We start from the raw sequence: 13,090 nt of genomic DNA, 5'->3' as shown, positions 1-13,090 counted from the left end.
CTTTTATGGTTTTGAATCGAACCAAGAACCTATTAGTGGGTGAAATACTCAACAAACCACTCAGGAAACCAAGTGAAAAAACAATAAGTATCACCACCATTAATCATGATTATCTACTCTAAATAGAAAATATCGTGGAAGGACAACGTGATGCATACTTTACCATATGAAGTGAAATGAGTCCAATCATTTTGTAGAAGCCGAACTAAATTAGGACATGATCGGGCAGTCAAACTTGGGGTAGCGAGGTTAACAACTCCTTGTAATTTTGTGCCTTATGGAGGATGACCTGGATAGGCCAACTCAGTACAGTCTCTGAATATTAGCTCAAGTGGTAATAACTAGGGGTGCCCACTAGGGTGGACAAGTTTAGAATTAGTCCATCCATGAGCCACTCATTTTGACCGGGTCTTCCAGGTTTGTGGGTTTAGGTGTACTGTTTGCTAAATTTGCAAATAAGGGCTTCATAAATTCCCAAAATATTATTGCCCCCCGATTGCCTGAATGCAAAACCAAATCCTAACAGAAAGTAGAAGAACAATTTGAAGGATCGAGAATCTATTTGAGTGGTTCTGGATCCGTTCTGATCATGTTTCCGTTGAGCCAAGTTCAGGTTGGCTCAACGGAAAGGACGAGACTAAGTTGTTGTTGGTTCTTCATTGCTGATTTGAACTGTGTTGCTCTTCGCTCTCCCGTCGCCGGACGCGCCTCTACAAACTAGGAGGACACGAATAACACCCAATACTGAGGCAAATCTCCAACTTTTCCACAACCTTCCAAATTTCATTCCAAATCTTGACCTGGGTCGTTCCCCTTTCACTCCAATTCTCAACAAAAAATGTTGGATCCGAATAAAGTCTCACATCGTTCAGAGCCCTGTTTTAAGAGAGTGAATTTGAAATCATGAGGACAAGAGGCACATGAGAGAGGGGTCATAGAGGGATGCCTTAGCAAATTTTTAAAATGTTGTTAGTCACAGCAACTTCACCTACTCCCAAAGTACAAGGTGTAAAATCCTGACCATCATCTTAAAATATTATATATCAACGGTTGGGATTAGTGGTCCATCGATGGACAAATTCTAAACTTGACCACCCTAGTGGCACCAGAACTAGGGGAGATAAGAGTTTGAGATGGTGAAGGGTTCAGGGTTCGAACCATAATGATGACTAATTTACTAACAACTAACTAACATTAACATTCGCCTATTAAAACAAAAATTTCCAACCCAGTACAAACAGGCCTACAATTTAATGGGCTTAGACAAGTTGAAGTTGAAGCCTTCATTTGACCAAAAATAAAGAACCTTAAAAAAAAACAGAAAAAGAAGAAGTAGTAGAACCTTAAACCCTTGGAAACCAGAAGAAACCTGTGTGTGTGTTGTGTTGTGTCTGTATCTTTGATTCATCTATGATCAGTGTAAATCTCCAATGTTCCTGAATCAAGCTACACGATCAAGATGATGCCACTCAAACGCTTCCACGCAGTTCGCACACTCTATCGTTCATCTCAGATTGGACAAGACTCTTCATCCTATCTGTGAGCATCATCATTTCCTTACCTTAACAAAAATTCTTCTTCTTCTTCCTGAATTGAACCCTTTGAATGAATGAATAAAGGGTATTCTGCAAAATTTCTCCTTGTTGTGATTACGCTGTGTTTGAACTTTCAGGCTTGGTAGCTGTAGAAGCTATTCCACTGCTCTATCAAACGGCAATCTCTTTCAAAATAGATTCCACTCTCATTTGTTTAAGGGTCATGATGGATTTCCATTGGCTGGTGGAAAAACCTTGACACTTCGATCTACAATGGTAAATAATCAGTTGTCTTATCATCAAAGCCGGGTTTTTAGCTTTTGGGATTTGACTTTCTGAACTTATTGTGTGTTTTGTTATGTCATTCTTAGGGTGCTGAGTTGTCCATTTTCATGAACGATAAGAGGATGTTATCTACTCAACTCAAAGGCTCTTCACTATCACGGGCAGTAGTAGGTTCTCCTAATTCTCGTTTCTTCGTTTTTATGATGATCAAGTATTTTCTGCTATTCTTTGTCATCTGTAGTATATGCTCGATACATTGCATCCAATGTCTATGTTTTGGATTGGATTGATGGAATTTAATGGACAAGTTTTGTTGCATGGATGACTTGTTTCGTTTCATAGCTCTGCTCATCTATTTTTAAGGTTTATGTTGTTAGTTATGGCTTATGGAGTAGTTGTTGAAGCAGTGATGTTTTCAATTGATTTGTGACTATTGGTGTGTTTGGGTAATTAGTTTAATTAAGCGCTTATGGCAATAAACGCTTATCACATAAGCGCCTATTCATAAGCTAATTTGATAAACTTATTGAAATAAGCTGAAAATAAGTTATGGATAAGCATAAGCTCTTATTCATAAACGAATTTGAACAACTTGTTAGAATAAGCTCAAAAGAGCTTATAGGTAGGTCATAAGCTCTCCCAAACACTTGCAGAAGCGCATACGCTGTATCATAAACTCAAATAAGCTCTTCCAAATGGGGCCTATACCTCTCACTTATGCACTTCCTGGGTGCCAGACTATATGTTATAGCCATTTATTTTTTGAATTGAATTATTGGATTTGTTGTCTCGTTTACGCTTTCATGACAATATTACCAATTGAAATGAAGGTTTCTTCAAGCAACAAGGAATCTTTTCTACTCTTATATGGGAGGGAGAGTAGACATGAAGACATGTAGTTTATGGCTATAATTAAAGCATAAAAAAGATATTTGTTCATTCATACAATTTTCAAATTTTAAAAACATCCATAGCATATTAGCATTTCATTTGGTAGACTACATGAGAAGTTTCCATCAGTTAACAACTTTAAAGTGGATATGCTAGATGGAAATACATGATTTGATGGATTTGTACTCCACAACAGTCACCTAGAGAGTTGATGATTTGATGGATTTTATTCTACCCACCTATTTGAATTGGAGCATTTATCTACTGCCTAACTATTTCTTTGCCATTATAATACTCTTAAAGGATAACACACTTGAAATTGATCTATGGTAGCTTCCTGTGGTCTTTTCATTTGAACATCAGATGATAATTTTCGTGCTTTACTGAAAAATAATTGATGCAGGGAACTCAAATATCCGTATCAAGTCCTGGATTTATCTATGAACCTTATGAACCTCGTGAGAAAATCCCATTTTGGCAGAGGTTAGATCTCAATGGTTTTATATCCCCATGGCTTTAAAGGTTGCTTGTCATCTCTAATATACCTTCTCTAAAGAAAAAATATAATTTGCTTGCCATATATATGATATTTTTCCTAAAATTTAAATTTTGCTTATGTGTTTAATTTAACATGAAAACGGTATCTTGTATCCATAATACGACATCTACTTTGAATTATTTTTATCTTTTTATAGCTATTGTCTTTCACCTACTTGATGTGCCTTCAACCCTTGCGTAGCATAAAGTTTCCTTATAGACAATTATAACTATGCTTTATGATCTTTTTTGTGATTTCTCTGATCTTTGATGTATCAGATGGTTCACTAGAAGTGGTTGGAAAAGAACCAAACAAGATGTAATTCTGGAGGTGGTGATTCATATACTTTTGTTAATTTCTATTGCACTTTACCCTGTTTTATAACTAAATAATTTCTGTTGGTCCAAATTGTTCTTTCTCATTCCCTCTTTTCTTTTACCCCAATCTTAGAGCATTACAACAGATTACGCTATTTTGAGAAGGATTTCCCCTCTTCTCCCTGATGTTTGTTCTTCTCTTTCTTCATACTAAATCTTCTTCTCTAAAAAAAATAAGAGAAAGAGAAATTTGATGTGACTTGAAATTATTGGATCCTAGACAATGGACGTTAACCCTTTCTTTTAATTGATGCTATGGGTCACCTTAATCAATCTTTTTTTTTCTCTACTGTAGCTCAAAAGTGCCTATGCCATTCAAAAGTTAAGAAAGTCAGGATATTCAAAATCTCGGTTCTACAATGAGGCTTTCAAAATGTACAAGGAGGTGTGTAACTTTATATTCTGTTGCCTTTGCGTTTACTTGGTTTCGATTTTTTATGACTCATTATGCCATCAACTAACAACAACTAAAGTGTCTTCTTACTATGAGGTTTACTTTAAAAATCAAACAATGTCATTGTGTTCTGTCATGCAACTCATTTTCCATCTGATAATAGTCTTTTACTGATTGCTAGATACTGATCTTTACGACATTGTAGAACTAAAATAAATTTAGAAGAGAGAGGATAAAGCATTAGTTATACTTTTGGGCCCCTAGCTTCAAACAAGTTATATTTTGTTCCCTCTAATTCCATTTTCAACAATTTTGCCCTCATGTTGTTCATAATTCAAATTTAAACTTAGTCCTCCATGCTCCCCTTGATATCGTTACTCGGGAGTTAGGATAGGGTTGAGTAGTGTTAGAAATATAATATCAAATCATTCATGTGTCTTTATCCAATAACTTAACCTTTTGGGAATTGTGACCGTTAGTTCATGACAAATTATCTGACTGAGCCTCTATGACCAAGTAGTCTTGAGTTCGATCCTTACCACCTCCATTCTACTAATAAAATACTTGAATTTTAACACAAGGTAGGTGAGTCTGTGCATTGTTTACACAGTTACACTTCAAACCCTAAAGGCTCCTTGCGTGAGCGAGGAGTAAGAAATATAATACAAAATCATCCATGTGTCATCCCCAATAACGTAAACTTTTAGGATAGTTGGCTAATGAGAAGAAGAATAAATTTGACCAAACCGTCTTGAAGAAATTAAAGATAGAAAATGTTGATGTGTTTTTATTTGGATTACAATTTTTTCCTTCTAGGACAATATATCATCATTAGTTCTTGGCAGTTTCCTTGTTTCGCCTTGTATTATGTAGTTTATTCTATTTTGACTTTCTTTTTCTCCATGATTTCACTTGGTATATCTTTCTGCTCAATGCTAAAGTTTATTTTCTTTTTCTCCAGATAAACGCACTAATTGCTAATGGTGACAAGAAATCATTAAGGAAAGCCGTTACTGAGAAGATGTATTCTGTATGCTTCAGTTCCTTTTTGTGATTTTTTTAAATGTATTACATTACCTGTGATACAGCTATTTACATTTTTGCATGTATGATTTCTAACGAGTTTTAGTTTAATTTCTGAGATGTTGCATTTCATTTTCTTATCTACAGGCACTTAAGAATGAAATTAAACAAAGGGAAACTACATGGAACAAGGTTTATTGGGAACTAATTGAGCCTGTTATTAGGATACGGACATTGCGTGCTCGTCTGGTTAGTATTTTTCTTTACTGTGTTCATATTCTATTTGAACAATATGTTGTGGTGACTCAAAATGTAGCGGGAGTACAAAATAAGAAAATGAACATCTTCCTTTCCTGGCATTGAGTCAACTTGCTAGCCTAACAGTGAGGCATCATTGATCAAAATCTGATCCAATTGGATCGCGTAGTATTGATTTTTTGTAGGATGTATTTTGGGAGGTTTTTCTTATCATTTTTGGAATTATCTGCTGCATTGACCTTTTCTGAGATTATATATTTTAGTAAAATTGCAATTCTATATATTTGGTATTTTCTTGCTTGAATCATGATGACAATTCTATAAATATAAATTGACTAGGTCCTGTTAGTATCCATGTTCTTTTGACCTACTAGTGCTATGCAGTAGAGTAGATTATGTATGATGCAAATTGCACTCATCTACACACATTCCCATTTTTATTATTAGTATCTTGTTTTTTCTCTCATAATTTTTATAGAGATTTCCTTGCCAATTACAGATTGGAGTTGACCCAAAAGACCTAAATAAAGTATTTGTTCAGCTTACTCTTGAGATCACGGCTAAACAGGTATGCTATACATACATTTGATTAGTTTTACTCCACTGGTTTCATGAGTGCTAGTAATTTCAAGAACTTAGAACAGTGAATTAAAGGGGGCATACATTACAAATTACTTGCAGAAATTTGAAGCATATGACTCAAAAGGTTCTGTTGTAGCTGGAGATAAACACAAGGAGGTAATTACAGATTTACAGTAAGTTTATTTATTTCCATCTTTGGTAAAGGCCTCCTCTTACTATTTTTGGCTGGTTTTGTGTGTTTTCCAGGTTCTTGTCCGTGACATATGGGTATTTGAGAAGTCTATGTTTCACCCTGGAGCATATTGGCGTCTTTGTGGACGGTTATCTCCAAAAGCATCATAGCTGCATCATTTTTTTGGTCGATCATAGGCCATAGCTATCTCCTCGAGCGAAAAGACCACATTTATGGTAGTTTAAGATGTTCATATGTTGTAACTTTTGAGCTGAATTCTTGTAGTGATTTGCCACATAAATCTGTTTCTTGGTCGAGAAGGTCATATTAGGGGAGTTTTGTCCTGAAAATAAAACCAAATATAGGTATAAACCTATCCGAATTTTGCTCCTTGAATGAAGTCCATTTGGAGTTTTTTTTTTCAATTCTTATTTTATTCTCCTTATTGGTTTCTTTTCTTGGCGCAAACTATAAAATAGTATGGATAAAACTTAAAAAGGAACCCGTGTGGGAGAAGAAATTCGTTGACATCACCATAATATCAAAAAATAGTAAGCGTGGAAGAATAGGTAAAGTGATCCCCTTCTCATATTCCTTATTCATTTCACATATAGAATAACAGTACCGTAAAAGTTTGATAACCCTGCTAGTAATTTGGAAATATTCACTAAGACAAACTCATAAATTCTTAGCTGTGTTATATTGGTGCTGATTAATTGCATTGCTTAAGTGTGCTTATGCAATGCCTTCTTATGTTGTTGCTTTCTACTTTCAGATTCAGTTGCAACTTTATAAAAAAGCTGTCAACTTTTGGGTTAACATTCCTTCTAAGAAAAGCAAAGAAGATGCTTTTCAACATTTATTTCCTCATTTAAACATCTATGTTCTCATCTGTCACTTTTTCCTTCCTACCCATTAACACAACACAACACCCTTTTCACAAATTTATCCCCTGGTGAAAATTCTAGTAGATGGACCAAAGGGAACTCCATCTTCAAAATCTGGGCATCTGTTACAGGTTCTATAATTTCATCACAAAAACTCTGGCTCCGCGAGCATTGAAGACAGTGACTTTCGGGCGTTGTACACATTGCAGTTCAGCCTCAACTGCACTAAGAGGTTCTGAATCTAAACCAAACAAGGTGGGAGGGTCAGAGACACCATGTAAAAATAAGGAGCTTCCACCAACTCAAGGTCTCTTTGGTGATTGTTTGTCCTCTCCTCCATCTAAGGCTGAGGAGAAGAATAATCCAAGCATGAATGTTGGTGGGACGGCGAAAGACATTAAAGCAAGTTTACCAAAAATGAAATCTCTAAGGAAAACGGTAAGCATAAGCGACAACGTGGAAGAGATCGTCTCAACTAAAATGATGAAGAAGAAGAGGAGCAAGTCCTTTAAAAAATCAGGTTCTCTTGATCAGGAAGAAGAAGAAGATGAACCAAAGCCTTTGAGATCAATTCTGAAAGTGAGTTCTGATCTCAATGACAAATCCAATTCCATTTGTTAGTTATGCATTTCGGTTGTAACAATGTTAGTTTAATAATACTATGTGTCTGTATCATGTAGCAGCTAGTGTGAATGTTGTGGCTGGCCTTACAATCTCTTTTATGCACTGAAAATTCCACAATTTTCCACTTTCTTCTTTTATATCTCTATCCTCTTCTTCTGTTATATGTTTATCAATAGCGTGTTTGTATTGACGGTAGACTAAAAATTGAAACCATGTTTATTTCAAAAATTACATTTTATAGTTTCTCTTTTAGAAATGATTATGGAACTCTTAATAACTATTAAATTATGGGACGCCTAAATCAACCCAAAAGTTAGTTTAGGAGGTGATGGTGGTTTTACCCTTTGTAAACACTTGATTGGTCATGTCTCTAGTCAATGTGACATTTCTAACACACTCCTCACGCCTAGGGCTAGGAGGTCTCCGGTAACAAATGGATCTATGATAGGTTCTGATACTGTATCAAGTAGAGTTGGGTATGTGGGTTGGCCCGCGCCCGCAGTTAAGCAGTCCTCTATTTTCCAGGCTATAGCCCGCGCTAGTCCGCGGACTTTGGCCTCTCTTATCCATTTTTTGCCCTCCTAGACCCGCCCCACACTACCAACCCTGCGTAGGCCCGCAGTTAAGCGGTTCTCTATTTTTCGAGCTATAGCCCGCACTAGTCCGCAGTCTCACGGACCGGCCCGCGGACTTCGACCCGCTAACCCAACTCTAATATCAAGCAACTAAATTATCCCAAAAGTTTAAGTTGTTGGGTAAATGAATAGTTTTATATTATATTCTAACACGCCCCCTCACGTAAGAACTCTTTGAGCTTGAAGCGTGGATAAATGCACAGGTTCATTTATCATATGCTTAAATTCCATTTTTTAATTAGAAAGTGAGGGGAGTAAGGATCGAACTCTAGACGACTAAGTCATAAAGATTCTAATACCATATTAAAACTAGGGATACATAACTCAACATAAAAGCTAGCTTAAGAGTTGAGGGTTGCTCTACGCTTTTTTACACTTAATTGATCATATCTCTAACCAATATGGAACTTTTAACAATAACACAAGCACAAACGCTAAGAATGTTTTCTTTTTTTAAGAACTTGGTTTGGATTGAAGAGAGGTCGCTTCAGACCTTAATTCTCTTATTTGACATGATATATTAGCCTTTGAACGTGTTTCTCGGTTTGATTAATGAAACTCAATTTATAAGAAAGAAAATATCACACTTGATGATTTAGTATCCTCATGTCATATTAAGAAATATTCAAATTTGTCATGCAAGGAAAAAGAGAATTCTTTCCCTCTCAATGCATAAAACATTTACTCAAACTTTAGAAAATGGCATATATAGTTATTTTTATTTGTTGCAGAATTCTGTACCAAGGTTTGATTCCCATTAAAAATTACAAATTTTTATCATGTCAAGCAACAATTTAAAGTGTTATACTACATAACACATATTATATGCTTGCACAATATAATATACATCTAACAATTAAAAATATATATATATATGTGGCAATGAATAAGACAAATAGAACTAAACAATCTACAGAATCTAGTATCTCTCATTTTTGGATTATATTTAATTACAAAAAAATGAAAAAAAGAAATAAACTCATGCACATGAAGAACTAGCTTCTTCATCATCAGATTCTTCAGCAAGACGATCGAAAAACCCATCAAGATACCACGAGCACTGATCATTCCACGCACCCCTACTCGCACCGGCGCGCCATTTCTGATCCGCCACCATCTCCGGAGACAGCCCCCACTGCAGCATCTCCTCCTCCGTGTGATGAACCGCCAAGCTATACTCTCCGCCACTCCCCTGCTCCATCACACGGAACTCACAGTTCCCGAAATTGTTCAGATGCTCAAACTGCTCCACCGTCCACTTGAACCACTTCATCAGAAAAATCCGCGATGTCAAACCGTGTGAAACAATCACCAGATTCAAATCGTTTGATGGATCGTGATGTAGCCTGTTCAGATCTATGTCCCTCCACAAAGCTTCAAAGAAACCTGCAAATTGCAATTGAATCAAAAATTAAAGCAAAATTGACTCAAATGTGTGAATCTGCGTTCGAGATCTGAGATTTGAACGGAGAGATTACCGGAGATCCGATCGTAAACATCGGCGGCGGATTCGCCTTCGGGGAAGCGGTAGAAGAATCTACCGAAACGCTCGCGAGTTTGTTTGATGATTTTCATGCGTTCTTCCACCTGGAAGTTACCGAAATCCTGCTCGCGGATGCGAGATTCTTCCCGGACGCCGATCACGCGCTTCTTGGAGAACGATCGGCCGACTTCTCGGAGCGTGGATCGGGTGCGCGCGTAGGGGGAGACGTAGAAGTTGACGCGCCAGTCAGGGGAGCAGCCGTCGGCGGCCATGACGCGGCGGAGACGGTTACCGGCGCGGCGGGCTTGGGAGATTCCTTGCGGTGTTAACTGAATGCTGTGGTCTGGTGTGGTGGTGTATGCTGACGTGTCGAGGTTTCCCTGTGATTCTCCGTGACGCATTAGGATTATTCTCTTTGGTAGCACACCCATTTTCTTTCTTCTTGTGTTGGAATTGGATGGTTTTCTTTGTTTTCTTTTTCATTGGTTTGATGATTCTTGGAATTTTATAGGTTTGAGAAATTGTTGAACAGTTGTTGCAGTTTGACACCACCATGCACCATTGGTCAAGGCACAGCAGCTGTAAAAGTGTGTGAACTTGCACACCAATTGATTCCTTATTTCCTTCCATCTTTGAATAATCAACTTTGTCAATCCACACACTCTAGATAACTTTTCTTTCATGAATTAATTAATCCTGAAATTCATGAACTAAACATGTTTTTCATTAAGCTTATTTTTCACTCACACCGATACCGGCAGCTGTGAGATTAAATCCTTACTCGAAGAAATCTAAATAAATGTGTTTGATATGTCATTTTTCATACACACAACTTAGAAAACAAACATGCTAAGTGCTTAATCTATCTAGTGTGATTGGTTTAATTTAAATACGAAAATATGAATTAAACTTTCTACTCTAGTTTGAAAATATAATGATGAGTTATTTAACTCAAACTTTATCATAGATCATTTAGACAACCCCGTAAAATATTAGAAAATCTATGATACAAATTTCATCACCCAGCCAGCCAGCCAGCAGCATGAAACCATATTAAAAGGGTAACATGTCTTTCTTTCCATCCAAGGAAGCCCTTTTTCTGTTTTTCATATATTTTAATAATGGATATCATATTTTAATCTAGGAATCTTTTTATACGTGTTTTTAAATAATACTAGTATCCTAAGCCAAAAAAACAATTATACTAGTATCAATCGATGCCCACGTAATGCATGAGGAATTTATGTATGTTGCGGTGATTAAATTAAGAGAAATTCTTATTCTTCTACTTTTTATATAAAAAATATGAGTCGAAAACATTCACATTTTAATGGGGCTAACTCTCACATTGATTCACTACTTTTAAAAAAACTCTCTCATCCATTAAACTCGAATTTGATATATGCTATAATATATAGAAAATTAAATGTGTACTACTTAAATCAAGTACTAATTAATTCTATTCACACAAATGATTGCTTCATATAAAATTGATAAATCGATATACTAGAACTAATATAATCATCATAAATTTTATACAATCCATATAACTTAGTTGTTGCCTATATATCATGAATATTCAGAACTCATGTGATTTTTTTTCTAAGAAACTATTGATAAAAATATAACATAGATAATAGGGATTATATTAATGACGTATGTGAGTTATTAACTGTTTATGAAAAAAAATTGTGGGTTGCTGACACATAACTCAATAGACCAATATGATATTTTTTTTTAAAATAAAATATAGAATTCTAAGTTATAACTCACTTAAATTCAATGTGATTGGACGATGAATTATTTAACTCAAATTTTCTCATAGAACATTTAGACAACTTCTAAATTATATCCTGTATATAAGAAAAATAGTTTTCATTTGTATAAAGTGATTCGTTGTTATATTCAATAAGATATATTTCGAAACATAAAATAACATCTTATTATATAATTATACAATTCATCTAGACATACTGAATAATATACCCTATCAAATTTATCCCAGTAGAAATTTTTATTAGAATCAATATTATATTGTACATTCACAATTTTTTTTTTATGAAAGTTACATTTACAATATTTAAGTTTCCAAATGAAACATACATATAAAAGCTCTTTTAATTTTAATATAATTACCAACCACTTTAAAAATTTCATTTATTTATGTTTAAAATAAAATTTCATTTATTTAAAATTATTTTTCATTTTATAAAAATATAAATATGACCTACGATTTTCGATTTTCGAAATTAGTTTACTAATGATACATATTAGTATATGTATCGAAAACATAGAGAAAATCTCAACAAAGTCGATATGTCCGAGTGGTTAAGGAGACAGACTTGAAATCTGTTGGGCTACGCCCGCGCAGGTTCGAACCCTGCTGTCGACGGTTTTTGGTTTTTTTTATTTGTTTTAAAACAACAAAAACATTTCAAGTAATTTTGTATACATCCACCTATTTGTTATAGCTAATTTGAGGAACTAGAAAACATGTATATTAAACTTCAAATACTTAATTGATAAAATTTATTTTGAAGAATTAAATTGACAAAAATTATGCATATGTTAAAGACTAAAATAAGCTCTTACACAAATTTTTATAAAAATCTAGACAAGACTAAACTCATTCAAGGAAGTTCTGTTTCATATTTGCCCAATTTTGGACCAAGTAAGATGGAGAAATGAGTACCACCCAAAGGCCCCCTTTCGGAACGACAAATAGAGCAATTGTAGTTTGTAAAATTCTTTCTTATTATCCTCCTTACATTGAACCGTGAGTCGATAAACGTGTTCCATTTTATACTTGTCATCTTCACCTGAGCAGGTAGTAAAGTCAATAACTTCGTATGTCTTAAATGAGTAAACAATATGATCCACCCATTAAAGATACTACTTCTAATAGACAAGTGTGTCAATTGGTTGTACTTGAACTCCAAAGTGTCTCATAACATTCAGAATCTTGTTTGGGTCAATTAGAATTGTCTTCGTAGGTTCCCCAACATTTGGATGATTGGAATGGTTTCCCAAGCCTTGGTTGATAGGGGTTGATTAACCACGACGGGTGGGGTGAAGGGTGAATGAAGGGTCCTGGGTTCGAACCCGGAGGAGAGATTAATTTACTAACATTTATAATAACTAACATTTGCCGACGGTTTTCATGTGTATAACATCGCCAAATGCGCTAGTGTGGGCATGTGATCCATTGGACATCATGGCTTGAGAAATGGTGGTAGTGAATCCAAAATTAGGAACTCGACTATTGCCATTTCTTTGATTGTTTGATGATTCCATACTTCGTCTGTACCTCAATTGCATACTCCACTCTAGCTTGTGATTAGGTGATGAAAATTCTCCATTGCATGTGTCGCGCAAGAGGTGTCAATTTGTTGCTTTAAATAAGTGT

The 13,090-nt window shown here is 35.3% G+C and overlaps 2 protein-coding genes and 1 non-coding gene across 3 annotated transcripts; 2 read left to right on the top strand and 1 right to left on the bottom strand.

Moving 5' to 3' along the window:
• The first annotated feature begins 1,337 nt into the window (after positions 1 to 1,337).
• On the top strand, positions 1,338 to 6,480 carry LOC130721150 (uncharacterized). Its single transcript, XM_057571892.1, has 11 exons — positions 1,338 to 1,539; positions 1,673 to 1,811; positions 1,907 to 1,987; positions 3,115 to 3,194; positions 3,528 to 3,579; positions 3,922 to 4,011; positions 4,982 to 5,050; positions 5,191 to 5,292; positions 5,801 to 5,869; positions 5,983 to 6,039; positions 6,130 to 6,480. Exons 1-11 carry the CDS (start codon positions 1,460 to 1,462, stop codon positions 6,223 to 6,225), a joined length of 915 nt encoding a protein of 304 aa, XP_057427875.1. The 5' UTR covers positions 1,338 to 1,459; the 3' UTR covers positions 6,226 to 6,480.
• Positions 6,481 to 9,045: 2,565 nt separating this feature from the next.
• LOC130721297 (phosphoglycerate mutase-like protein AT74) lies at positions 9,046 to 10,317 on the bottom strand. Its single transcript, XM_057572064.1, has 2 exons — positions 9,680 to 10,317; positions 9,046 to 9,587 (listed from the first exon to the last, which is right to left on the bottom strand). Exons 1-2 carry the CDS (start codon positions 10,113 to 10,115, stop codon positions 9,181 to 9,183), a joined length of 843 nt encoding a protein of 280 aa, XP_057428047.1. The 5' UTR covers positions 10,116 to 10,317; the 3' UTR covers positions 9,046 to 9,180.
• Positions 10,318 to 11,994: 1,677 nt separating this feature from the next.
• Positions 11,995 to 12,076, top strand: TRNAS-UGA (transfer RNA serine (anticodon UGA)). Its single transcript has one exon. It is a non-coding gene; the product is annotated as a tRNA-Ser (tRNA).
• Positions 12,077 to 13,090: the final 1,014 nt, after the last annotated feature.

This window comes from Lotus japonicus, chromosome 5, assembly GCF_012489685.1.
Source record: "Lotus japonicus ecotype B-129 chromosome 5, LjGifu_v1.2".
NCBI classification, from domain to species: Eukaryota; Viridiplantae; Streptophyta; class Magnoliopsida; order Fabales; family Fabaceae; genus Lotus; species Lotus japonicus.
This window is presented reverse-complemented; position numbering and strand designations above follow the sequence as displayed.